Source organism: Parus major, chromosome 1 (genome assembly GCF_001522545.3).
Source record: "Parus major isolate Abel chromosome 1, Parus_major1.1, whole genome shotgun sequence".
In the NCBI taxonomy this organism is placed as follows: Eukaryota; Metazoa; Chordata; class Aves; order Passeriformes; family Paridae; genus Parus; species Parus major.
Genome location: NC_031768.1, coordinates 93,767,559 through 93,791,291, shown reverse-complemented (window position 1 = coordinate 93,791,291; position 23,733 = coordinate 93,767,559). Strand labels below are relative to the sequence as shown.

Here is a 23,733-nt window from a genome sequence, read left to right as displayed (position 1 = left end):
TGTGTGTGTGTGTGTGTGTTTGTGTGTGTGTGTGTTTGTGTTTGTGTGTGTGTGTGTGTGTTTGTGTGTGTGTTTGTGTTGGTGTGTGTGTGTATGCGTGCACTTCAGAAGTTTTTTTTTCTTTGCTGTGCTTTTGAGAGGCATGGCAAAGTCTTGCTGTTAAGTATTCACTGAATCAAACCTACAGGGAGTACATCACAACCAGGTTGAAAGTTTTTTGGTTGTGTCCTGCTACCCTTAGCTCTGCACTTGCAGAGTGGGAAGGGGGTGGTAGCTGTGAAGGCCTGCACATGTAACCCTTGTTAACAAATAACAATGACTTCCAGCTTTGTCTCTCTGCCCCTCCACTGAGGTGTGCTTTTGTGCTGAAGCAGACTTGAATGAGATGCATTTCTTACCTGCTACACAAGAGGAAAAGAGAAGGTCTTTAGGAACAGATCTATCCCTGCATGGCACAGGGATGTGTGTGTGCAGTTCAGCCACGATGGTAGCGCAGTTTTCAGTGATTTTCAGTGGTGTTTTTTACGCAAGTGCCAGATGATGAAGAGACCTACATTGGTAGATCCACTGCCTACCATCTAGCAACTTCCAACTTCATGTCTGCCCACAGGTGTGACCCAGAGCACAAAGGGTCTTTCATGAAAATTACAAGTCCAGTTTTGAAACCATTTTAACCAAGTTACTGTTTAGTTGTAGTTATTGTCATCTTAGTCTTTATCAAGAAAAGTAGCATAAAAGTAAAATAATTTATCCATTTAGGAAATATGAGCTAAGACCTGCTTCAATTTCGTGAATGAAGTGTCACGTCATGATTAGCATATGCTAACAAATATGATGATGCCTGCAATATTTTATAATAAAATAGGGAAATAATTACTGCTAAATAATTTTAAAGCATACTCCTGTTTTCTCTCTGGGTGGAGTAGTCTAGTATGTTTAACCTTCTAGGATTATTTCTTCCACTGTTTGAGCAAAGGTAGGAAAAGTATGCAAAGGGCAGGAATTTTTTTAATGGCAAATAACCTTCCAAAAAAAATTGTCTGAGAGGAAGTTTTCTCAAGAAAAATATTTTACAGACATTTGTTACTGTTTTCATATCTCCCTTGGACTGGGACTTTGGGTTTCTGGGAAGTGGCAGAGTTAGAGCACAGCAAATAAAAATAAGGGAGAGAGAAGCTGCTCTTTCTCTCGACAGGCTCATCAAAGCACAGCGAACGGAAATATTGTAAAATGGTAACAATTTGTCTCCAAAATAAAGCCTCCAAAGCCTCTTGCTTTTATTTTTTTTAAAAAAGTCATGAAACAGCATGAGGGCAAGAGCCAAGAAAACACATTTTGTACGCCATCAAAGTGAGAAAAGGAACAGAAATGCTGTGCTGTGCCAGCTTCAGAGAGAGGCAATCAAGCAAATTTTCTGGCAAGAAGGCAATGCGTAAGGCCACAGGATTGCAACAGGAGTCACAGAGAACAATAAATTATTTCAAATTAAGATCAGACCAAGTACTTCAAGAGTCCTGCACAGATTTCTTGCTTTGTAGTGCAAGAACTCACTGGACTGTTCAAGTAACCACTGCTCGGATTGCAAAGGCTGAAGTATGATCACTACAAAGAGGCATAGGAAATAAAATTTCTTTATAACCAAAAGACTGCAACCAAAAAACCTGTGCATCCAGAATTAGGTTATCTTTATTAATGAGATTTCATGATCTTGATTCCTTGATAGGGGTTAATGGCTCCCTGTAGAGGTTCACGGTAAAGCATTTAAATTTAATCAGTATGCACACAGTGCTAAAAAGAGCTAAAAAGTTCTACACCTCAAAGAAAGTTCTGCTTCATCATTGTTAACAAAAAGGATAAAACTTACCAAAGTTTTACCTTTCCAAAGAGCCATCCTTCCTGCCTGCCTCAGGCACCCTAGAGCTGCCAGGAGCCCTCAGCTCCCAAAATGTCCCCCAGCAGAGCACTGGCCAGGCCAGGCGTTAGCGGAGACAGACACCTGCCTTTTCCAAAGCTGCGGCTGTGTTCTATCCACCCACGGCACAGTGCAGCCTTTCCATCCCCAAAATGAAGACGTGGTGACAGTGACCGTGGTGTGGCAGGTTGTCACATCACAGAAGGGTGTTGTGAGTGGCTCACAGGCCATGCAGGGCAGGTCAGACCTCAGGTGGCACCAGTGACTGAAACAGCACTTGCTACAGCCTCGGGATCAAGAGAAGCCCAAGAGCAGCTTGTGGCCACTTCTCCCTTGTGTCCTTAGGCTTGGCACCAAGTGTACCTCAGGCTGAGAAGGGCAGCCTACATTAATATTACAACTGCAGACAGATGTACTGCTTTACATAACACTTAAACTAGTAAGAAGACAGATTATCTTCCCTGCAACACCTGCAACAATCAGTCCCTGTCATTATCAAGAACACTTCCATAATCAGGATTTTTCTTTCCACTGCCATCTTTTGGGAAGTGTTTAAGAAAAATACATACTCCAGCACCTCTTTATGTCTTGCATGGGGAATTTCTGTATGCATATCTAAATTTTCCTAAAGGTATTGAAATCTACTAATTCAAAGAATGCTTCTTCTCTAAGCAATCCTCCCAGATACACAACATAAATTCCTAAACTGTGCCATATAAGAATAAAATATATTTAGACAGATTTAAGACTCAGCGCACTTTCACAAATCTGACAAAATCTTTTTCTGCTTTTAGCACAGTAATTCAGTTAATCAAATGAGGAACTAAGTTTCTGACTGGTAAAACTGGTATATATCCTTCAGAATAGCATTCTGGCACTTGGGCATATTTGGCCAGAGATTTGGGATATACTTGAGTTTGATAATTATCACAGAAAGTCTTCCCTCACTTCTGTCTACTCCCATACATCTGATGAGATGGAGCATTCTGTAACAAGATTAACAGTGAACTGTGCAGATTATTCACTTGCCGTTTAGAGCCAACTGCTAGCCTGTGGCTTGTTAACAAAGCTGTAGCTGGCTGACCCAAGAGGTATTGAAATGGAAACTTTTTACACTTCTACCAGTGAGTATAATTCATAGCAGCACTGCTAGAGGCACCACTTCGGATTAAAACAGTAAAATGCTGTGATATACTTTGCAAACTATTGTACCATAATAACACACAAACAATTGTATCATGAAAATTTGGGGGACTTCTACTGCAGGGAGCCAGTACAACCTATCCCAGGGCAGAGCAAGGCTGAGAACGATGAGTGACAGCTGGGAAGGGCAGTTTCCAAAGCAAGCCTGCAATTCCCTGTTCACATTGCTATGGAACCAGCAATCACTATAGTTCATTATCAGCACCTCAAGGCTCAGCCTACTGATCACACACTTCAGTCTGAAGTGTGCCACCAGTTGTTTGTCTTTGCATTATTTTGGGGTTTGTGGACTGGCAGTAGATGTGGAGCATTCTCACGAAACAAAACCCAAATCAACAACGCCCCTAGGAAACAACTTGGTTGACTACACAAGCACTTCCATGAAAACCTTTCCAGTGTGTTGAGCACAGCAAACCCGTTCCATCTGCTAAGGCGAATTCCTTGGATGGTGTCAGTGGCTGTGGCCTGCAGGGAGCTCCTTGTGCAGCGCTCGGTAGCACCCACCCTGCAGAGAAGGAGCCCTCAGCGCAGTTCCCAGGTTGAACAAACAGCTGTGCTCGGACAGACGGGCGGCCAGGCCCCGGCTCCGTGCCAGCAGCGCGATTCTGTGCCGATAAGCGGGGAGGCAGCTCTGCACTTTGATCGCTTCGTGTGCTCCACGTTATTGGGTCCGGCTTCGCGCGCCTCACGCTGCCGATCGCTCAACGGGCATCTAGTGGCAGTCATTTAAGTGTCTCCATCAAATCTGCCTGCCACCAAGACTGCAGGCAAACTGCCCAGAAGAGAGCATTAGGCAGAGGATTCGAGCGCATGCCGTACGGCAGAGAACAGGAAAATGTATTCAAAGGCAGGTATTTGCTAAATCCTACCTATAATTAATTCTAATCCCATAATTAAAGTTGCATGCTTTTCTGCAAACATTCCCCCATGTTGGACCTTCCTCCCCAGCCCGAGGTCAGGCACCGATTTGTGCAAACGAGTACATGCCACCAGGCAAGAGAGCTGCGTCCCCGGGGACTGTGGTCACCCGGCCCGCGGTGCCCAACTTACTGATCCTTGTCACAGCTCCCTGCCATCTGACTCCAAGTAGCTTTCAGGCATTTTCCAGCAAACAGCATCTGGGCCAGATCCTCAAAAACATGCAAGAGATGAACCCGCCTGGAAATCAATTACCAGCGCCAAGCATCTTAGCATCATCATAAATTGTGAGCTTCGTGTTTGTGCTGAGCCAGCAGAGGCCTGTGGATGGGAGCTGGGGCTGTGGTGCTGCCAATATCATCATGCCCAGATTTGCAGAGAGATGAGGAGGTGCCTACCTGAGCCCACATAGGTAGGCTCACAGCACATTGGGCATGAGGAGAAGACTAGAGGCAACAGAATTATGTCTGTGTGGGCTAAAATCTCTTTCTCCTTGTAGCTTCTTCCACTGCCAAGGTGTGTTTTCACACACAGGCACAAATAAATACCCACACACAAGCAACAGATACAGGCCCACATGCAGATATACTCTGGAAGCAAGAAACTGGGGAAGCCCAAGGGTACCATTTTCATACAAAAAGCTGGGTGATCATCCAGAGTGAACACAAACATGAATGTGTTTGCAGATGAACTGGAGCAGAGGCAAGTGCTTTGTTTTTGGAAATGCATTTGCAAATGGATAAACAGAGACCTCCCCAGGCATTGCAAGAAAAGATTTTTTAATTACCACTGAAGCCAAAGATACCTTATGGATGACCATTGGTTTTTAAGATGAAGCCATTTATTTAGATGCTATCACACTTCTCTAAGAAAGAAGCTCTAGGCACCATTTTGAATTTTAAAAAACCTAGAAACAAGCATCTGCCACGTGTTGAATATTCTCCATTAGCAGCAGGTTTATGCATGCATGCGTTTTAAAATGTTTATTATGACAATACTTGTTATGACTGCCTTAGATTTAGTAAATACCACATGATAATCAGACACAGTTGTTAGACCTTGAGCAAAATATGATTTAATTTATTTTTAACATACTGAACAATAGCTATTTCTTGGTAATCTAAACTGAACACAGACACTTGAGACTACTTTGTTTCCTTGGAGGGGACAGTGAAAAGGAGGGAGGGAAAAAAAAATAAACGTGATCTCTGTGGGAGAGTTTCACAAGAAGCAAAAAGGCAGAATTACATTTACCATAAATCCTACTTTCCTCCCTAGTGAATGCACAGGCCCTTACAGACACTTCAGCAAGGTAAATTCTTCACCTACTCAAGAAACAGGTATTACCTTCAGTGAAGCTTTAGGCACTGTTACAAGCAAAATGGTGCAGGACCCAACATTTGCTGGGACATGGATCAACCATCTCGTGCCAGTAGCAAGTCCTTTACTGCCCTCCTGCTCTTCACTGCTAAAAATAAGATTAAATCAGTGCAGCTAGTGTCAATTTGGGTTACAAAACAGGTTAGCTTTCAGAGGAAATCCATCTCAAGGTATATTTGGTTGCCTTCACTCGCTGCTTTTATGTGGAATATGATTGAATTTGCAAAAAGAAACCTTCTACACTGGTGTTTAATTAGTTTGCTGGAAAATTTGAAAACATCTGTCCAAATGACATAGACTTGTTTGGCACAGTAAGACAGAAGTTTGGCAATATGTGCATTAAATGGCTCTTGAGCACGTACAAAATTACTTGGCAAGCAGAAGGAGTTGTTTTTTCCTGTCCCTGAAAACACAGATTTCCACCAAAATTCAGTCTCTGTACAGTATAGGGTATCCTCAGGTCTCTTCAAAAGAAGTCAGTGTCTGACAGGTTAATCCTCAAAGGAGTTAACAATCCAGAGATGAATTTTAATTGTGATGAAGTTTTGAAATAGTGTCTTTGAAAACTGTGGACAACTTGCTGGGAAATTCACTGCTCAAGTCACCCACACTTTGCAGCACCAGTGCTGAGAACAACAATCAACATTTGCTTGATTCTCACATCTAAAAACACCCTACCCTTGAAGTCACACAGCTATTCAGGAATAGGAATAGCTTTGTTCACTAAAGGAGCTAAAGCCTCAATAGCTGCTCTTCGCATTTTGCAGTGAGAATTCTTCCAAAAACGGTAGCTAACAGAATCAGTTTACAAATGCCAACAGCTCCACCCCCAATTTATAAACCCAGTGCTTAATCCAACACTTTTCATGTGGTGTACACCTCAAGAAAAACATGTATATGATGGGGGTGTGTACAGGTTTGCAAGCACAACCCAGTGGTTTAAGGGATCTGTATTGTAGAAAGCAGGGACAGGACAGGTACTTGTTCCCAAAGCAGCGCTAGAAATGAAAACAGAAGAAAAAAGTGCTGTCACTTTGTGAGGACTTCAGTTCTCTCTTACAAGCCCTTCTGTGACATCCCTTGAGCTGCCATGTACCTCTGTGTATGAACTGGGGCCAGCCAGTGGAAACCCCCAGAGAGCAGCTGTGTACCTCACCCACTAGCTCTCTGCAATGCAGTGGGGCTGCTCCTCACGCACCTCAGCACTCTGTTTGCCATTCCCATTGAATTATACTGCTCTTGCATGACAGACACTTCTGTCTGAGGTTTATAATATTCCTGTGGGATTGGATCTCCTGTCCCCAACAGCAGAGCCATTCCTGGATACACCATTGTAGGTACTTGGTAATAGGATCTGTTATCAAGGTCACTCCAGAAGTCACCCTAACCACATCTGATCGCAAGACAAAAACACCCTGGAGAATTTTGCTTTTTATTGTCAGGTTTTTTTAGTAGCACTCTTCTGGGAACAAAATCACCAGAGTCACTAGGATTTTTATTTCGCAGCAGTCATTTTCCATGTGGAAACCAGAGCACTAGCAAGGCCATCCCCACAGTGCAGTGGGGAACTGGTCCCTGCAGCTTCAGGCAGCCCCTATGGAAGGGACTGCAAGGAAAAGACTTCAGGTCACTGAGATCTATTCATGCCTTATGTCTGTTTGGGAAATACAGAAATTCAAAAGCAAGGGCTGGTAAGTTAAACCCATGGGGGTAGTCTCTGGGTGAGTAACTTAGAAGTTCTGAGACAACCCAACGTTGGTTGCAGAGTGATGACTTTCCTGTAAGAACCAATAAATCAAGGTCTAGTTTCAACTCTTTGCAAGACCACCTATGATTTCAAGTCCCAAGTGGATGAGCATCACTCTTTCCATACATTCTTTACATAATTAGGCTAAACCAGCCATTATTTCTTCACACCAATTTAAGAATTATGACTGCTGGTACATTTTGTTTTGTCTCCTGTTTCTGCTGACAAACTCAAATAGCCAGAGGAGAACAGCTCTACCAAAGAGATTATTGAGAAATGTTCTCACTCAAGCTTTGCCCATAAAAAAGTGTATTTTCAGGGACTCTCTCTCATTCACGGAGCCAACAGATGCCTTCACACACAGGCAACTGAACACTGTGGTTTAGGAAAATGCTCCTTCACCCTCATATGTCTTGTCCCACCCTAGGTAAACCAAAATGTTTGTTGTGGCTTAATCTGGATGACTGGTGCAAAATGACCTGTCACATGGTAGGAAGGCTCAGTGGCTCCTCTCCTCCATCTTCCTTCCAGCATCCAAAGTTACAGTTAAACTTTGCTGTCTCCAAGCCCTTGGCCTCTCTAAAAGGTGCACACATGCACTTATTAACCTGCCACAAATGCACAGACATTCCTATTGCTTTCTTGCAAAAACTATGGAAAATCCAAATCCAAAGCCAAATTATTACTCCACCAACAGTCACCTTTGAAAGAATGTCAGATTGCATTACGTGAATGGGTTTGGAGGTGATCCCTAAATTGCTGGCATTTGGGTGAAGGGGAAGTCCTACACTTTGGCTGCATCTTCAACACAGATTTTTCTCCTCCTCACTCTGTTTTCCTGGAGTTTTGTCACTGCTGGGAAAACAGCTTTTGCTGTTCAGAAGCTCTGGAGAACCTGTCCAACATTTAGGATCTATAGGTTTCTTTTGAAAACCAAGAGCAAGATTTTCAGTAGCTTTTAGGCATTTAAAAATGCTGGGGGTTTCCTAGTGAGGTCTTCAAACTAGAGTTGTGCACCCAGGCATTCAGAAACAAACTGCAAGGCAGAAAAAACACACCTACAGGAGTACATAAATAAGTTTTTAGAGGAGCTGAGTAGGATGAGAGGCAATGAGCGGAAACTCTGAAGGACTATCCCTGACATCCTCATGCTTCTGGGCAGGCTTTCCCTGTAGTGATGGTATCTGACAGCAATAATCCAGCAGCAGCACACATGACTCTACCACATTTCTCATCAAGACTAATTTTGTCCGATCCCTCCTTCCTTTGGGAGCAGGGGGAGACAAGCTGGGCAGACGGTACCAAACACAGGCTTGCATCTCCAGTACCCGCAGCAGATCCCCAGCCCCAGACAGCTCACGAGGCCACAGGGGAGGCTCTGACCTCCTCCCACAAAGATGTCGGCCAAGTCCCATCTAGCCCAAGGTTCTTCAGTAAATAAACCCCCACCTTCCACCTCAGCTACTCACAGGCACCAGCCCCAGCCAAAATCAATAGATGAGAAGCAATCCGTCATTTCCAGTCCACGCTGGTTGGGTTATGGATGAGTCAAAAAACACTACAGGAAACACAGATGTGGTGAGATCACCTCCTTCTCTGGAGCCTTCCTATCTCTACAAGTCTTGCCTGATCTCCCTCAAAATTTCCGTGCGCGTACAGAGAACAATCTTGTGCACCTCGTGCCTGCTCCAGTGCAGGTGTGTTGCGTGACGCTTGGCAGGGCCAGGCCAGCCTGGCGCGAGCAGCAGGAAGCCGAGTTCACCCTGAGCTGCAGGCAGGCTGGTGTCTCCCCGTAGGAAAGTTTTTTCAATTAATTCAAATACCTCCCACTCACACACAAAGCCCATGTTTTGTAATAAAAACAAGGAGAAAATCTCATCCAAAGGAATTTTACCTATTTCCCCCCTCTACTTATTCCACTGAAGTTCTTTTTTAAAAAAACAATTCCGCCCCACCAAAACTGACCACCAGAACAACAAAGTAGCCAAGATGCTAATTTAATAACCTCATTCTTCAAAATCCACCCTGCTGTTCATACTAGTAGGTTTCAAAATCAGTCCTATATCATCCAGTATCTTATAATTTTTTTAAAGGTTTCACTGCATTTCTCCCTTCACAGATAATGTTTTTCCTTTGAGAGGAATGCAGAGAATACTGCAAATTTTCCAGTAACTGCGATTTTCCCTGCAAACTGGGGCAGGCATTACCCTATTCAGCTACAGAGAGGCAAAGGTGTTTCAAGTTACTCCTTCTGTACAGAAAGGAAAAGGAGGGCCAAGAAAGAAAAGGGGGACATTCCCTTGCCTCCCCCATTCCTCCCCCACAAAAAACAAAGGTTGCTTAGGGTCCATGTGCCCAGATGAAGCTGCAGTGGGTTGGTTCAGTCACCACACCCCAGCCAAGCCACAATAACTGATCGTGCACAGGTTGTTCTCCCACTCCAAAGCTCACCATTGAGCTTCAAGCAGAAATACCATGTCCCAAGGCCCTAATCCTTTAGCTCACAGCAGCACAGCCAGCTGTGGGCTAAAAGCCACGTTAAACTCACTGGAGGAGAAGCATTTGCTGAAATGCTTTACTGAACAAGGATGAACGACTGTGCTTGGGCTTTAGCTACACTTACAAACTCCTGTACATCTTGGCTCTGGTTGTCTTTGCCACATGGCAGCTGGTTATGTCCAAGAATTCCTTGGGAGGGAAAGTGACTGCAGGAACTCAGCTGTGCAACATATACTCCATCTAGTGTTTATTCATAGTATTTCATGTTCTTAAAAGGTTTGATTTGCTGTTAACACGTATTTACATCTTTTCTGTAGTTATATATGTCTATATATGATCATTGTTGAAAATAACCTTCTACTTGTTGTTTCAACTACACCCTTTAGATCTAGCCTCCACTTACACCTTCAGTAATGATTATACAATGATTTCTATTTAGAGATTAAATCTCGAGCAAAATTAAGGGAAAATGTTTTTAAAAAGCAACAAGTCTTTCCCCAGGTGCTCTGATAACACAAAGTTAATGGAAAACTTCAAGCAGGGGCAAAACATAAAACCTGGAGGACACACACCCCATAAAAGATATTTCCCAGACATGGGAGCATAGTGCTGAGCCCCTTTGCCACGCACTGAGGTACTTTTTTGTCCTCTATGTCGAGCTAGGCTGCTGGGGAAGGACAGGAAAATAAGCAAATGGCACAAAGCACTGGCTGCCTCTTCAGGCCACCCTCATCTCACCAGAGCACAACAGCTGCTGGGAGCAAGTCCTGACAAGCAGTTTGGCAAAGCTCTGAAGAATAAATGAGCTGGAAATGCATAGGGAATGCACAAACTACATGGAAATGCACCAAGGTTGGGTCCAAGGCATTTTTGCATGGTAGAGAAAAGGGACAGTGGCAACAATCATCAGGCTTGGCAAGTGCCACGTGTATTTGGAAAGGGCCGGACTTGCATGCCAGATTTAGTTTTGGGACAAAATACTCCTACACAGTCTCTTTTTACCACATGCTATCCCCTACTTTGCATTACTTGAGGGAGTTCCCAGTTCTTAATTTGCTGCTCAGGTGATGGTAATGCCCTTAACTGCAAAAAGAAAAGCCAACAGCAGGTGGGACAAGAAGTCCCAAGCTAACATTTTGATATAGAAGTAAAACAAAGAAAGCTCGACCCCATTCTGTTGTATTAGCAGGACTGGTGAGGTGCTGGGATGGGCTACCTTGCAATGAGCCAGGATCCGCTCATTGAGTGGGGAGACCTTTAGAAAATAGTTGAACGTTCCCAGAGAAAGGCTTGGGTTGGCTGAGCCCACCTAGAGCAGTGGTGGCCTAAGCAGGCCCACTTCTGGAAGGAGGTGGCTGAGAGGATCCCAACGCAGGTAAGAGGAGAGCTGGCAAGGAGCTGTGATACAAACAGACAGGCCTTGGACACTGCAGCCACAGGGCACAATCCCAGGCACAGATCTGAGCTCAGAAACAGAGCTTTCGTTGCTGTGGAAAGCAGAAGGGACACTGACAATATAGCTTCCTCGGGCAGAACGCGTTTAGGAGATCCCCACATCCCCTGCCTGCTCTTGCCCTGTGCCACAGCTTGCAGCAGAGCTCCCCAAAGCTGTGCTGTGCCACTGACACAGGTGAGAAGGCAGCAAACTGGGAGCAGGTCCCTGTGTGGAGTAACCACAGAGGGCACCTCTAGGGTGGCATAAAACTAACTAAATAAATAATGCTGTAGTAGTACTGCTTGAGTAGAACCTCCAATAAACCAGATACAGGCCTGCTGCTGGATATCCTCCAGGGCAGCACACAAACCAGGGCCACTCTGCAGAGATTTAGGACCAGTTTCCTGCAGAAAAAGAGAACAGTTTGCCCTAACTGGGAACACACAACACAGAAAAAACATCTTCTGCCAACTGTGTGTTTTGTGGTGCTTTTCACAGGTGATGGTCATGCTGCTCTTCCCTGTGCAGCTGCTGGCAGTGGCTGTCACTGTTTACCTAGAGCTGGTGAGGTCTGCTCAAGGTGGTGCCTACTATGGGATCAAGCAGCTGCCACCTCAGGTGCCCCAGTACCAACCCCTCGGACAACAAGTACCTCACATGCCGCTGGGCAAAGAAGGCATCCCGATGCAGCACCTGGGCAAGGAGGTGCCCCACATGCCCTATGGGAAGGAGTACCCCCATCTGCCCCAGTACAGGAAGGAGGTCCCACAGATGCCCATGCTCGGCAAGGATATGGCTCCCAAGAAAGAGAAAGGTAGGTCAGCATGTCCTCCCCCACCCCTGCACAGCCCCATCTGCAGTGCCACAGCACTGTTTGCTGTGGGGAAATGGAACATTGGAGCAGGCTGCTGCTGCTGCTGCAGGCTGGGCACAGCATCCTTGCCCTGCACAGCCCCATCTGCAGTGCCACAGCACTGTTTGCTGTGGGGAAATGGAACATTGGAGCAGGCTGCTGCTGCTGCTGCAGGCTGGGCACAGCATCCTTGTGCCCAAAAGACTCATACCTGGCCACAGGTGGACAAAACAGGTTCATGGGAGCTGTGGGGCAGCTCAGGGTCACCAGCACAAGACCAGAGTCATCCTCTGGGCTGCAGCACAGCCTCTGAGCAGCCCTACCTGCAATGAGCCTGCAGCACACAGGTTTGCTCAGGTGCTGCTCAACTCTCAGAAAAGCCTTGTCACCCCACCTGTTGGCAGGAGACCCTCTGATGTGGTTTCAAATGATGGCCCAGAGTTCTGTCTGGATCTGCTCCCATTCTCACTGCAACCAGACATATGAACTAAGAGCCCCAAGATTTGAATTTATGGGAACATCACCATCCTGTCTGAATTTTTCCAGTCCCTGTGATTTTGAGGTTTGCAGATAAAAACACACAATTGCTCTTCAGACTCTGAAGTCCTCCTTCTGTATGTTATTTATGGGTGTAACAGAGGCATTGAAAGTACAGAGGATCAATGCACAAGTCTGCACGTACAAGCACTTTCTCTATTCAGTAAAGGAACTTTGGACAGTAATAAGATATTTAAGAAAACAAGAAAAGTCCAAAATACAAAGGGTGCCCAGGAACACCCAGTGTCATAAAATCCTTGTGAGGACCACCAGGGTCTGTGCAACTGCAGACAAGCCAGGTAACTGAGGCTCCAGCTAACCACAGACTCCATTGACTTCAGAAGGACATGGAAAATTTCAGGGCCTATTTTTGGAGTGTCCAAATGGTCTTGTTTTGGAACAAACACCATTGGCTGTAGTAAAATCAACCTATCTCATGAGCAAAGATTTTTGATGTGCGTAAAACACAGCACATGCAGAGAGCGAAGGTTTCTGCTTCCCAAAGAACAGTTAATTCTCTTGTCCTGAAATCTTATCTCCTGTCCTTCCCCAAATCTCTTACTTCTTTACACATTTTAGAGCTGGAAAGAGTTTCGGCTTAACACAAAAAGCCTGCAGCTTGAAAAGCAACCAACCCCAGCAGCAACTTCCCCACCCTGACCTGCAATGATAAATGATCACATACACAAGAATGTGGGTTTGGACAATACAAACATTTTGTAAGGTGTTTAGAAGAGCTATAATTAGACATGGCTATGCCAAAAGAGAAATACTGATTTAAAGCTGCAGGTTTCCAGTAATACTCTAATAGGAACCAAAGCCTTGGGGAAAATACAGACATACCCTATGTATAAATTTCTTACCAATACAATCTTTTTTAACTGATCTTGCTCATTTAAGCCCCTCCAGAAAAAGCACTTTTATGTCAGGATTCCTCCCACAGCACGAGAGCACCAAGTTTCCTGCAAAAACTCTAAAAGGTAGATTTATCTACAGCAACACAGGACAAAATGCAGATTTTGCTGTTTAAGTTTGTATAGGTGGAAAACACCACCAAATCACAAATGGCTTTTACATATGATGCACAATTACGTTGTGGAAACAGAAGTATGCATGGAAGTATGGAGTATGAAAAACAGTAGTAACATCTTCATTCTCAGCACCAACCTGTAACTGTAGGCTGTCTCTGTCTTCCACAAAACCATGAGGCATCATAAAAAGCATATTCAATCCAAAACTGCCTGATTTTTGAAGGATGTTATTGCAATCACATCTCTCTCTCTCTCCCCACCCCCTTTCTTTTCTTTCTGACACAGAAATTCCCATGCGCAGTCTGAGGGGTGAGCAAGGCCCCCCGGGTGAGCCTGGACCACGAGGGCCACCGGGGCCACCAGGATTACCAGGTCATGGTGTACCGGGAGCCAAAGGAAAACCAGGCCCACAAGGATACCCAGGAATTGGAAAGCCGGGTTTGCCAGGGATGCCAGGAAAGCCAGGGGTCATGGGGCCCCCAGGGCCAAGAGGGGAGATGGGGCCGAAGGGGGAGATTGGGCCCATGGGGATACCCGGACCGCAAGGACCACCAGGGCCTCATGGGCTTCCTGGCATAGGGAAAGCAGGCGCTCCGGGGCTGCAGGGGCAACCAGGGCCAAAGGGTGAGCCTGGGATGAAGGGGCCACCAGGAATCCCTGGGATCCCAGGGCCGAAGGGGGAGAAGGGGGTCGGGATCCCGGGTTTGCCGGGTCTGAAGGGTCCACCTGGGCTGCCTGGTCCCCCCGGCCCCGTGGGGCTGCCAGGGGTGGGCAAACCGGGCATGGTTGGCTTCCCCGGCCCACAGGGACCCCTGGGCAAACCCGGACCCCCAGGAGAATTAGGGCTGCAGGGGCCTCCAGGGGCCCCCGGAATCCAAGGTCCTCCTGGCCCGCCTGGCATCGGCAAACCCGGCCAGGACGGCATGCCTGGCCAGCCCGGCTTCCCGGGCGGCAAAGGGGAGCAGGGATTGCCAGGCCTGCCGGGGCCCCCCGGCCTCCCCGGGGTTGGCAAGCCGGGCTTCCCCGGGCCCAAAGGGGAGCGAGGTGTGGGTGGTCTGCCTGGCCCCCTGGGGCCGAAGGGGGAGAAGGGGCACGCGGGGCCACCCGGCATGGGAGGGCCACCGGGGGAGCCCGGCCAGCCAGGCCTGCCGGGCATCATGGGCCCGCCGGGGGCCGCCGGCTTCCCAGGCCCTAAAGGGGAGGGGGGTGCCGTAGGGCCACCAGGACCAGTCGGCCCCAAGGGAGAACCTGGCCTGCAGGGTTTTCCAGGCAAGCCGGGCTTTCCTGGGGAAGTGGGTGGCCCTGGGCTGCGGGGGCTGCCGGGCCCCACAGGACCCAAGGGGGAAGCCGGACACAAAGGCTTGCCGGGGCTGCCCGGGGTCCCGGGGCTTGTGGGGCCAAAGGGTGAGCCCGGGCTCCCCGGGGCCCAGGGGCTTCAGGGCCCCTCAGGCATCCCGGGCATCGCGGGCCCCAGTGGTCCCATCGGGCCCCCGGGGCTGCCAGGGGCGAAGGGCGAGCCGGGCATGCCCGGCCCCCCCGGCTTCCCTGGGGTAGGCAAACCCGGTGCTGCGGGGCTGCAGGGACCCCCGGGGAAGCCGGGGGCGCTCGGCCCTCCCGGCCAGCCGGGGCTCCAGGGGCCCCCGGGCCCCCCCGGGCCCCCAGGTCCGCCGGTCATCATCCCGCCCACCCCACCCGCCGTGGGACAGTACCTGCCCGAGGTGGGGCCAGGCATAGACGGCGTGAAGCCTCCCTACGGCTACAAGGGCAAGAAAGGCAAGGCTGGCGGCATCGTGTACGAGATGCCCGCGTTCACGGCAGAGCTCCTCACGCCCTTTCCCCGCGTCGGGGTGCCTATAAAGTTCGACAAGCTCCTGTACAATGGGCGGCAGAACTACAACCCCCAGACGGGCATCTTCACCTGCGAGATCCCCGGCGTCTACTACTTCGCCTACCACGTCCACTGTAAAGGCGCCAACGTGTGGGTGGCGCTGTACAAGAACAACGAGCCGCTCATGTACACCTACGACGAGTACAAGAAGGGCTTCCTGGACCAGGCTTCGGGCAGCGCCGTGGTGCAGCTGATGCACGGAGACAAGGTTTACGTTCAGATGCCATCCGAGCAGGCGGCAGGACTCTATGCCGGGCAGTACGTTCATTCGTCTTTTTCAGGGTATTTATTGTATCCCATGTAAAACGAAACAGACACACACACACACACACAGCACACACACACGAAACCAAAACCTTTCTCCGCTGCTTCAAACTTTTATACCACAAAAGACGCGTTTTATGACCATTTTGGACCATCTTGTACAAAACCAAAAAAATAAATACGAAGTCTAACATTATGCACAGCTACTTATAAAAAAAAAAGGTGTGGTGAACATATCTAAAGATGTGTATCAGGTTCATAAACAGTTGTTTTGCACCCAAGGGGGACATATTAGCTGTACATTATATATTTCTGCAATGCCATGCTTACTTAATTTCATTCACAGTAATTCAGTACTAAAGTTCAAATCAGTGTATGTCACTCACTCCTGTTGCATTGATCATAGTTATGAGATGAAAAACAGTGACTTAAACCAGAGTAGGTCAGTCTCTAATTATATTAAAAAATTTGAGTGGCTTATTTGTCTGGGTAGGAGTTTTCTTGGGTTTTTGACAGGTCTGCCTGACAAGCAAAGGTTCTCTTAGCTGGAGACTTTTATTTCCCTTCCCTTGTAATAAAATAATCCTGCAGGTGTGGGTTTTTTCCTGAACAATTTATTTATGATGGAAGAGGAATCCTGATGGCATGATCATTCCCCTGAGCCACCTCCAGCAGTCATTGGAACTAAAATATCACCACTGACTCCAGGCAGGCACTGGTTTCACCTCCAAATGCCACAGCACTTGGAAAGTTTCCATTCTCTATTCACACAGCTCAAGTACATGAGGTAAATCTTCCCCATTTACTTGTGCCACGTCATTGAGACATTTTGGCCAACATATGGCAATACTTCAGGGTGGCATAAATTTACTTGGATTTCTGTGCTTGTACCGAGAACCCATTTGGCTTGTCAGACAAGACATCTATTCTGCCACTCAGCAAAAGCTGAATCAGTTTACTCTTCAATGACTAGGCAAAGCAGAAGTAGCTCTGTTTGCTTAACTGATTTGTTGCTTGAGATCAACCAGTTAACTTTACCGGCAACACTGATCATGCAAATTTATCCAAGAACTTGGTTCTAACTAAAAGCTGATTTCCAATCCGTATTTATACGTTACCAGTTGTCAAGGAGAACCTGCAGGCCTCAATTCTTTTCTGTACTTGAGGACAGCGACTTCTGTACACGAAGTCTCTGTCTGCTCATCAATGGTGCTAATCTCACCTCAACAAGTGTTCTGTTTCCCAAGGGCAGTGGACCTTGCTGTGGTTCCCTGTACAGTGCTGCGTATCACACACTGCTGCACTAGGTCAAAAAGTTAGGTGCTCATCACTTCTTCCATGTCTTTAGCTACCGCTACTGCTTTTGATTCAAAAATGAACCTAGATTTTTTTCATGCAGAACTAAGATTGGATTTAACTGGCATTACCATTATTTAAATGCAGAGTTTAATGCGGTCTAACATTGACTAAGGACTCCAGTGATATAATGTGGTGCTTTATCTCAGAAATTTTATGGAACGGTGGCAGGAATGGACGGACAGTTTACCAGACACTGGTGACTTCAGTATGTTCCCAGAATATATGAGATACGTCAAAAGCAAATAATTTTGTATTTAAAATTTTTGTACTGATTTGAAAAAAATATCTTATTAAATATCTTTAAAAATAAAACCAAAACCCAATCCTGTCTTCATTCAGAACTATCAGAAGGAACATTCAACCTCCTGAATTCATTTATCAGACCACAAGGGCTCTCTGGAACCACTGACAGCCCAAGGTAGGGGGGGAAAAATTAAGAGATACAGCCTTTTCTCTAGTTCCCATCTCCTGGCAAATCATGCTCTAAGCCAGAGAGGGAACACGTTCCATTTGGTGGGAGGACACAGCAGGGTCTGGGGGGAACACAAAGAGGGAATGGCCCCCTCAGGTAGCCTGTGGGGACAGATACTGCTTAGCAAGAGCCAATGTCAGAGTTCAAGAAGGCAGAGGGGCAGCCAAGGAATCGGCCACAGAGGCTGCTGCTAAGGGCTTGTGTTGCCTGAAAAGGCAGAACTGGCTGCCCAGAGATGCTGGCTCTCCTGCTGTGGCTTCCCCACCTCACCTCTAAGACAAGCATTTCCTCCAAGCTGCTGAACTCCTGAACTGTCCATACTGAAAGGAATGCACTGAATACACACTGTGCCAGAGAACTGTTATCCAAATCTCCCTTGGACTCCCTGAAGCCCTCTGCATCTCATTTTTACTGCACAAAGAGAAAACAAATAATGAGCTAAGTACTGTACTCAGCATCTCTCACTTTCTATCTAAAGCCATTTTCACTTTCTGAATTTTTTTATCACACACCATCTTCTTTGTTCTACATTTCTTATTTTAGCATTCCCCCAACAGTCCACAAGTAAGAAAAACCAAGATTCAAAAAACAATGAAAAATCTGAATCACAAGGATGCTGCTCTTGATCTTCATCCACAAAAAACATGTCCCAGTTCTGGTTGTACTCAGCCTGGAGTTAGATCTCCAGCCACAATATAACTCCACCCACCTAGGTTCAAAAACTTTCTGCTGTTTGCTCTACAAAGCACTGAAGTTTGTTCCAAAACTTGATACCTTATCTGACACCACTATTTACTTTACACACCAGTAATAATGGCCTTGGGCATACCCACACATCCACACTCATACAGAGCACCAGCCTTGCAAAAATAAGTCAGAGGGCACTGTCTTTAACAGTTTATTCACAGGAAAATAATCTCCTTCCATTTGTAGAATTCAAAATTTCACTTGAAACAACTGTAAGAATTCTTCAAAATACAGGTGGCACTTTAAAGGCATATAAAACTTAAGACAAGTGGCAAATAAAATAAGTATTTCCTAATACCAAAAACATATGTTGAGCTTTGTATGATCTTAAAAATCAGAATCCACTTAAAAGTGAAAGTATTTATACTCTCCCCCAGAGCACTGCTAAAAAGGAAAGTATGGCACTGGAAACAAGAAGTACCACATGCTAATTAAACACCAAAGTTGAGATTCTGTATTATTATTATCACCTGTATAGTCACTGGAAATGTTGCTCAGTAACACCTCTTAGGCACTCTCAGATTCACATTTAATGCAATAGTCTGTGACTTCTCTTAATTATTATAGGAGAGTACAAAACAGTTTCCCAACAAAGGAACATCCTTAAGGACAGTGCCAAACAAAGCTTTCAGCCAACTTGTGTCATCCTGCCTGTTCTGTGCGCAGTTTGGTATCTTAGAACCGTGTCTTTCTGACAGTGCAGCATTTTGAGAGGGGTGGCAGATAAAATGCAGAAGTTCCTTTGCTGTAAGGTGATGCTATCTAGAAATTCAGCAGGCTGCCAGAGAACAAGAAGAATAAGAAGGGAGGAGAACATCTGACTTCAGGTAGAAAAATGATGGGAGACACTTGGTTGTTATCAGACACAGAAATAAAGCTGGCAGCTTCACACCCGATGTAATTTAAAAAAAAAAAAAAGACTGGACAGGTTTTAAAGGGAAGTTTCAGTGCAGAGATTTCATTTTCAGGAATGGCAAAAGGGAAAAAGAAAGTCTTAATAGCAGCCCACACTCAGAAACTATCTAAATATTTGGTGTTAGCATTATTGTTTTATTCTAAAAGCCCCAAGCCAAGTCTTTGGTACTCCAAAACACCTGTGAAAATGTGTGCTCAGGCAGAATAGAAGTGTAACCTGTGAGCACTGCTGGGAAACACTACACGTGGGTGTTCCTGCCTGGATGAACTTAGTGCCAAAGCAAGACTCATCCTCGAGGCAGAGTATCAAGAATGATGTGTGTGAAGCAGGTGGTGGAGCAGAGCTGGTGTACACAGGATCCTAAAAAACATCTTGTGGGAAAAAAAAGTCAGTACCTAGCTTTACTGAGGAGACTTATTACTGAGGAGAGATGCTACTGGCCTGCAAACTGGACAATCAAAAAAAAAAACAAAACAAACCAAGCAAAAAACACCCAAACAAAAAAAACAACAAAAACAACAATAAAACAAAACTAAAAAAAAAAAATGAAACAAAACAACCAACCAAACAAAAAACCACATGATTTAAAAGCAGCATTAGCTTTTGGCTTGATCCTGAGGGAATGGGTTTCATTCAAAATATTACCCAGTCACCCTGGGACAGTACCTATGGTAGACTTTATGCCCCTGGCAGGAGCACAGAAGTGGGAGAAAAATATCCCTGAAAATACTGCTTAATTTGAAAAATAAGTCAGTCATACAATGGGAAGGTTTATTAGGATATAAAAAGGAACAGCTGATATGGACAAATGCTTTTAGAGAACATATTAAATTCATCGAGAACACCAAACATTATTTTAGAAAAATATTTTAGGGAAATCAAAAAGTTGATGTGGCGACAGTGAAAAAGAATAAAGGAATTTTTTTTTTTAAGTACAAAGAGTTTGGGAGACACCATTTTTTTGCCATGAAGCTGCTTTTTTTGTTTCCATTATTTTGTTTGTTCTGCTATAGCTAGAATCCAAATCCCATACCCCCCACAAAAAACAGAAAACCTACTAGAAAAACTGGAGAAGGAATCAGTTTAGATTAGTGAGAAAAGTACCTCTGGAGAAGAAATAAAGCAGAGAAAATAACCATATCTTCAACAGCAGAACTCCCTACCCACTTCCTGGAACTGGAGACAGGGGTGGAGAAGGAGAGGGATGCAGCGTGTACCATCACAAGAACTCTCCTCACAGTGTCTGAAACAAATTCAACAGTTCTCCTGGGAAAAATATCCTCCTGCACAGAATCCTTTAGGCTGTTACATGGATGCAGCTGGACCGTGGCAGCAACCACTGGGAGAGCTGGGGGTGCCAGCTCTGGAAGCAATTGTGAATTTTGAGGGTGAAGGGGCAGCCCCCCACTTCTGCCAGCCTTGGCTCTCAACACAGTCCAAGATCTACCAGGGGCTCCTCCACAGCAACAGCTTGGAAAACACTACTGTGTCTGCAAAAAGCCTTGCCACAGCAACTTTTGCAGGTGGAATTATTATTGTCAGGAGTTTAAATCACTGTACATCTGGGGCTGCAGAATCACATACAAACCTTTTCAATTAAGTGAAATAACCAGGAGAATTAAATACTGGTAGCGACAAAGACAATACTGTCATTATTTTCTTAAGTGAAACCCCACTTGTTTGTATTCAGATTTTCAAGCAAAGACCTCTTCAAAGTCTTGGGAAAAAATAAAGATTACAAGAAGTTAATAGCCCTTCTGCCAGATGGTGAAGAAACTGTGATTTCCTCCATTTCCAACACCAGAGTCACCTATTCCAGTGCCCCAGGACTCTCCCCTCTCCTCCACACTCCCACCTGCCACCCTGCACACAGCTGGAGTGCAATTGCACCCATGGGACACACAGCAGACAAGACACCATGGCACACCCTGTGCCTTGCTGGGACACACCTGCATCCTTACCCACCTCATGCAACAGATTTTTCTGACATCTTGAGTTATTTCAGATATGTCCAGCTTGCTGGAAATAGACCAAAGCTCAGGAATCACTGAGTGGAAACACAAGCCTCCTCTCCTTCAGCTTTGGCACCTCTCCAGACCATACTGCCCTCCCTAATTCCCAAATGGAAGAGCCAAGGAGCTAAAGCTGGAAACGAGAACTATGGGAAGGTGTTTGTGGTTTTGTTGGGTTTTTTTTAAGTACCGCTGCACCCCACAAGAAAGATGACTCTTTGGTTACTTCAATGCTTATTCCTCTATATAGCTGCAGCAAAATAAGTTGTGTTCAGTACTCCTGAAATTCTCAGCTTCTGAAAATAACAAATACCATGGTTTATGTTCGTATCGCAATTGTTTGCATTATTCCTAAATGTACCCTCTATATAATTTTATTTAAAAGCAACAATGGTATTCCTACCAACTTCAAAGACTTTTTTTAAGTGGACTTATTTTTGCCTTCTTAAGGTATGATTGCTAAAGATAACCACAAGATCTTCCAGGAATTCTGCCATAATTAAAATAAAAACTTTACACAGGTGTCCTGTGAGAGAACTGGAACAGCATACTGTTGTTCTTTGACAGTTGTCAGGCGCCTTCCCAGGAAGATTTAATTTATTCATAGGCTTGTCAGAGACAAACCAATACAGGAAACAGACATCCCATTAAATGTTTCAATTAAAATGTCAATTAAGTTCCTATTACTAAATGATTTAGTTCAGCCACGCACTTGAAACTTAAATATCAAGACAAAAGAGGTAAACAGATGCCAAATGATAATTCAGCTGAGGTACATCCTGGATACTCCCTACCACACCCTACTGCCAAGAATGGGAGTATTCCTTGCTTGTATTAATGTATTACAGCATCTGAGGAAGGAGGTTGTCCTTGTTTGGAAAAATCCACCTGTTTTTGAGGAGCAAACAAAATAATACATGAGATGCTGTCATGGAGAACTAGGACTCCAACAACCATTGACTCTAAACTCAGGCATGAACATCTCTGTCCAAGCTTGTGTTTCTGCTGTGGTCTGGGAGCTGACACGCAGGAAGTTCGGACAGCTCTTCAGTCTTCATATTCCCTCTTTTTAAGTCAAGTCAGCAAGTGTAGAATTTACTGGATGCACAGCACAGGGAGTATGATTTTTCCATAAAATGGGTACAACATAAGCACTGTCAACACCAACAACTCCACAAATTGGACCGAGGGTCTTCAACTTCGGCAGAGGCAGACAGAAGCTCAGAGGTGATGGTCAGTGCAGAAGCTGTGGATGCTTGGCTGAAGGTGGACATCCTCTCCTCAGGAGTATGGCAGAACAAGACCTGCAGAGTCTTATGTTCCCCCTTGTCCAATCACAGTAATGATTCTGATGCATAGTTTTAAAGCCATTTTCATACGAGACAGATATTCATGACTTTACATCCACCTACTGATTGAACACCAGTCATCTCAGTCTCTTGACAGTGGAACTCTTTTGGAGGACAACATCAGAAACAAAAGTATTCCAGAGAATTAACCATTTGAGAAGAGTTCTCACTGGTAAGTAAGTGATGTGCATCACGTTTTTATATATCCCTGATACTTTCAATTGAAAGTTTCATGGTTTTCCCACTATTAAATAGCTTCACAGAAATTCATTTAACTCTGTTTGCAATAGTCCATTATCCTCAGGCATAGAAGCTTTTGCCTTGATGAGGTTTCTGGGCTCCTTTAAACAGTTATGCTGCACTTAAAAAATAAAAATGTCATACAAAAAATAAAAATTTTTCAAATCTTGAAAATAGTGATTGTTCTTTGTGTTTTCCATTCAGCTTTCACGTCAAATTGACCACAAAGTTCTTGTCTATAAGCTTCTTCAAAAATTTCTGCTCAGCAGTGATGTTGTGGTATTCATTCTAAAGAGATGGGAAGGAATAATGAAATTTATTATAAAATCAAATTATAACCAGCAGCATCACTTGGCTGTTCCTTTCTATTACCTGTGATACTTGGAAGATGCTAAGAACAGAAAAGGTCTGGGGAAAAGACTTCTTAGCAAAGGCTAGCACAGTTTCCCAAGAAAATGCTCAAAACTAGATTAGATATTTCTGTAAGGACACAACTAAAAACAATGGTAACAGTGATAAGAACAGGTGAGATGTGGTCTCACGGAATTATTAACTCATTATTAACTCTCCCAACTCCTTGCCCTGCTTATTCAGAGCAACAGCTGTATAACCACATTTACAGCACAAGCAGTCAGAAAGTAAGCAATCCTCAAAGCTCAGTGCAGGTTCTTGAAAAGCACATCAGGCACTCGTGGTTCAGATGCATCCTGCCAATTAGCTTTAGCAAGCCCAAACCAACCCATCTTCTGTGCTCTATCCAGTTCCTGGATACAGAAGAGACCACTAAGGTTAGTGGAGGGCAGCACAAGGAAAGTAAATTTTCTTAAGACACTGAATCCTGTAAATTAAAATGAATATAATACAAACACTGCATAAAAGATTATGCAGATGTAGTATAGTATTTGCAATTTATTACCACAAAAGAACTAACTGGAACATTTTTGTTTAATGGTTTGTTTTTAAAGTTTCAA

The 23,733-nt window shown here is 45.1% G+C and overlaps 2 protein-coding genes across 12 annotated transcripts in view; one reads left to right on the top strand and one right to left on the bottom strand.

Moving 5' to 3' along the window:
- The window catches only part of COL8A1 (collagen type VIII alpha 1 chain), an 87,904-nt gene extending 70,615 nt beyond the window's left edge, over nt 1-17,289 (top strand). For both annotated transcript variants that reach the window (XM_015645538.3, XM_015645519.3), the window contains 2 exons: nt 11,593-11,908; nt 13,801-17,289. In XM_015645538.3, the coding sequence (XP_015501024.1) occupies nt 11,596-11,908; nt 13,801-15,707 (2,220 nt within the window). In that variant the 5' untranslated portion in view covers nt 11,593-11,595 and the 3' untranslated portion in view covers nt 15,708-17,289. The remainder of the gene's footprint in view (nt 1-11,592; nt 11,909-13,800) is intronic.
- Nucleotides 17,290-18,380: 1,091 nt separating this feature from the next.
- Nucleotides 18,381-23,733, bottom strand: part of ST3GAL6 (ST3 beta-galactoside alpha-2,3-sialyltransferase 6) — a 43,835-nt gene continuing 38,482 nt past the window's right edge. For all 10 annotated transcript variants that reach the window (XM_015641555.3, XM_015641540.3, XM_015641535.3 and 7 more), the window contains one exon: nt 18,381-23,050. In XM_015641555.3, coding sequence (XP_015497041.1) covers nt 22,970-23,050 — 81 coding nt within the window. In that variant the 3' untranslated portion in view covers nt 18,381-22,969. The remainder of the gene's footprint in view (nt 23,051-23,733) is intronic.